The sequence below is a fragment of the Juglans regia genome, chromosome 1 (genome assembly GCF_001411555.2).
Source record: "Juglans regia cultivar Chandler chromosome 1, Walnut 2.0, whole genome shotgun sequence".
NCBI lineage: Eukaryota > Viridiplantae > Streptophyta > Magnoliopsida > Fagales > Juglandaceae > Juglans > Juglans regia.
This window is the reverse complement of record NC_049901.1, coordinates 512,721-516,408: the sequence shown is the minus strand read 5'-3', so window position 1 is coordinate 516,408 and position 3,688 is coordinate 512,721. Positions and strand designations below refer to the sequence as shown.

At 35.4% G+C, this 3,688-nt stretch overlaps 1 protein-coding gene across 1 annotated transcript; it reads right to left on the bottom strand.

Moving 5' to 3' along the window:
* Nucleotides 1-2,704: 2,704 nt before the first annotated feature.
* LOC109001255 (uncharacterized mitochondrial protein AtMg00810-like) lies at nt 2,705-3,472 on the bottom strand. Its single transcript, XM_018978454.1, has one exon. The coding sequence runs from the start codon at nt 3,470-3,472 to the stop codon at nt 2,705-2,707; it is 768 nt and encodes a 255-aa protein (XP_018833999.1).
* Nucleotides 3,473-3,688: the final 216 nt, after the last annotated feature.

Genomic DNA, 3,688 nt, shown 5'->3' with positions numbered 1-3,688 from the left:
TGCCAACGCACAAACTCCAGCTTTAGCAGAGCATGACTCACTAATTGCCAAGGGTGGGCGAATCTGTGACAGTTTTCCCATTGAATCCTGTTCAACAAAGCTGCTTGCCATTACTACTTAATCCTAGTGTAGGTGATTAATATGATCCATGATCATCTACATCAGCACATGACATATAGGTCTGATTTCTTCTCGTATTGTCTTATCACCTACTACATATAGGTCTGATCATCTACTACATTAGTATTTCCCAAACAGCGAAAGCCCCCACAAACTCGCATTCAAACAAGATATGTAGGTCTGATTTCTTCTCTTATTGTCTGAATTTGCTTTTTTTTTTTTTTAAGAAAGATGAAAAATCCCCAAATTTATTAATAAACTCGTAGGAATATCATGATAAACAGACCAACACCTAGAATATACAAAACCAAAATCAGCCCAAGCAAAGAAAACTAGAGAAAACAAAAAATGTGTATGCGGACTGTGTATTCTTATTCAGCCCTATTATTTACACCGTAGCACAGGCAGTCCAGCTCTATCAATCCTAAGAATCCCTATAATGTCTTTTGATATGAATAAGATTCTCTCCCAATTCTCCCTTACATCCCAGTTAATTAGACAATATCCATTCCACCAATTTACAAGAAGCTGTGAATTGGTCTGAACTTCAACTCCTTAGGTTCCACTTTACGCAAACTTCGAGACCATCTAGTAGAGCATGTACCTTAGCCATTGCGTTTGTTCACATTTGTAATGCTTCGGAACTTTAGAAAATAATTTAAGAAAAAGAGACGAGAATTAGGGAATTTTTTAAAAACTTTTCTTTTCCTTCCCACGATGTAAAAGACTCCATAGTTAAAAATTGAAATTTGCTTTATAAATCTAAAAGAGAATTTTGCAACGGAATTCATTTAGGTGTAGTTTGGATTTAAAGATGAGTTAAGATGAGTTATGAACATTAATGAGATGAGTTGAGAATAATAGTGAGATTTGTGAGTTAAAATTGCTGAATAGTAGTGAATAGTAGTGAGATGAGTTGAGATAGGCTGTGAATACAAATGAGGCCTTAATTAAAAATATAAAGTCCTTTTACAAAACTAGTTTCATACATTACATAAAATGCCTAGGCTTCTGTTACTCTTCCCTTGGGTCATATCTGTCCTGACGCTTCTTATTTATTTTGTTCCTGAGAGGGGGAGGGACATATATAAAAACAAAATAAGTCGAAAACTCAATAAGTATTACTTCATACTGTAAAAATATACTAACATAGGTTTTCATTCATGTATTTGACATTCATCGATATACTTTACATAAAACATTCACTTCATTTGAAAACATTACAAGATGAAGTTTTTCTTTAAGAATGTTTTCTTTTTTCATAAAACATTTCCTACACCTTGTACATTAATTCATAAAGAAACTAAATCATTCATACATTCAATTACTTTTTTCACATTTCCTCTGGCCAGTACACATTGTTACATTCCGTGTGTTGGGGTTAGCGGTCTTTTGGACTCAGATTCAGCCTGTGGCCACAGGTTGGGAATCCTTTTTAGTTCAAGGGGTAGCACTGAGTGCATTACCAGTACTACTTACCCGGCATTGCAATCTGCCCAGTCCATTGGTACCATCATTCATTCATTCAGTCATGATCGTTACGTATTTTCATAGATTAAAACATTCATTCATTTCCTTTCTTTTCATTTCATTTCCTTTCATTCATTTCCTTTTCGTTTGTTTTCATTCATCAGTTTGTTTAATTTCATAAACATTATTTAAAAGCATAAGCATAAACATCATCAATAAACATCATTTCATAGCATTCTTTAAACAACATTTCATAATATCATTTAAAATTCATTTCATAGCCTCATTTAAATACACTTTCATAGCATCATTTAAGTACACTTTCATCACATCATTTAAACATCATTTCTTAGTATCAAGCATAAACCTCAACATTTCATTTTATGAAAAATAAAGACAATAGTTACTACATATAACATCCATTCACATGCATACAACTATTACTTTGGGTGCATAAATAGGGGCTGCCAAAGAGGACATTTACATACGTATACCTTTAAACATTAATATTTAGCATACTTTTATAAAACATCATTTTATTTTCTTCATTTCATAAAAGAATATTTTTCATAAAAGTTTTTCATTTTCATTTCATATCATTTAGAAAACTCTATAAGAGTATGAATATAATACTTACCTGGACTCCATGCTATTTTCATTTATGCAGCCCATTCATGTGCGTGCTAGATGGAAACCTATATGCATACATAACTTAACGTCATTCCCTTCCTCAAGTGCATAAGTAACTAAAACTTAGAAAATGCATAAACTACCCTCCACTTGGACTTTCTTCACTTAGACATACTCTACTATCCGATTCCATCCTTAATACTTTCCTTTATCACTCTTCTCTAAATTCTCAAACCTATAGCTTGGGACCCACTTGAGGTCACATTTCCAACACATATCATTCTACTTCAAGTTCTTATCCTTTAAAGTGAACCTCCTTGTTTCACTTTAAAGGTTAAGACATACGATCACAGATATCAGCAATTTGTAGTTCAGTGGAAATGTGTGAAAGAGTGATAACACGAGCTTCAAAGGCTTCATAGATAGAGTGACAGTCGACTTCAGTATGTTTTGTGCACTCATGATAGAGAGGATTTGCCGTGATCTAAATAGCACTTGTATTATTGGCGTGTAAAGGTGTAGGATCGGTCTCAGTGAAGTCTAACTCAGCAAGCAAACTTCGAAGCCAAATAATTTTGGAACAAACAAGAGACTTCAATCGGTACTCAGATTCTGTAGATGACTTAGAAACTCTGTCTTGCTTCTTACTCTTCCAGGAGATCAACGCATCACCTAAGAACACGCACCAACAAGTGATGGAGCGACATGTATTAGCACAACCAGCCCAATTAGCATCGCTATAAGCAACAAGACGAGGAGAATTGCCTACAAGAAATAATAAGTCACGAGTAGAAGTGCCCTGAACATAACGTATGATCCTACGGACAGCAGACAAATGAAGATGACGAGGAGTCTGAAGAAATTGGCTGACTTGTTGTACAACAAAAGAAATATCTAGTCTAGTGATGGTGAGATACACAAGGCTACCCGCCAACTTCTGATATAAAATGGGATCAGCAAGTAAGTCACCCTCCTCTTTGCGAAGCTTGACATTTAATTCCATGGGAGTATCGACAGAGGTAGTTTCCTGTAGCCCAGCTGTAGCCACCAAATCACTAGCATACTTATGTTGATTGAGTGAAATACTAGAGGGACTACGATACACCTCAAGACTAAGAAAATACATGAGAGACCCAAGATCTTTCATATGAAAGGATTTTGAGAGATGAGTCTTGAGCTGGACAAGTAAAGCAGAATCAGAACCAGTGATCACAATATCATCAATATAAACCAAAAGGACAACAATACCCATGTTTGAATTCCGAAGAAACAATGAACCCTAAACTTGCTTTGCTTGAAGGAGAATTGTAATAAAGGGGTTTGAAATTTATCAAACCAGGCCCTCGGCGTTTGTTTGAGACCATAAAGAGAGCGACGAAGTTTACATACATTGGAAGCTAGAGAGGCAAACAATCCTGGGGGTGGTTTAGGGTTTAGGGTTTAGGGTTTAGGGTTTTAGGGTTTAGGG

Coding starts and splice junctions, on each gene's coding strand:
- LOC109001255 (XM_018978454.1), bottom strand. CDS start 3,472: ATGGGTATTGTTGTCCTTTTGGTTTATATTGATGATATTGTGATCACT.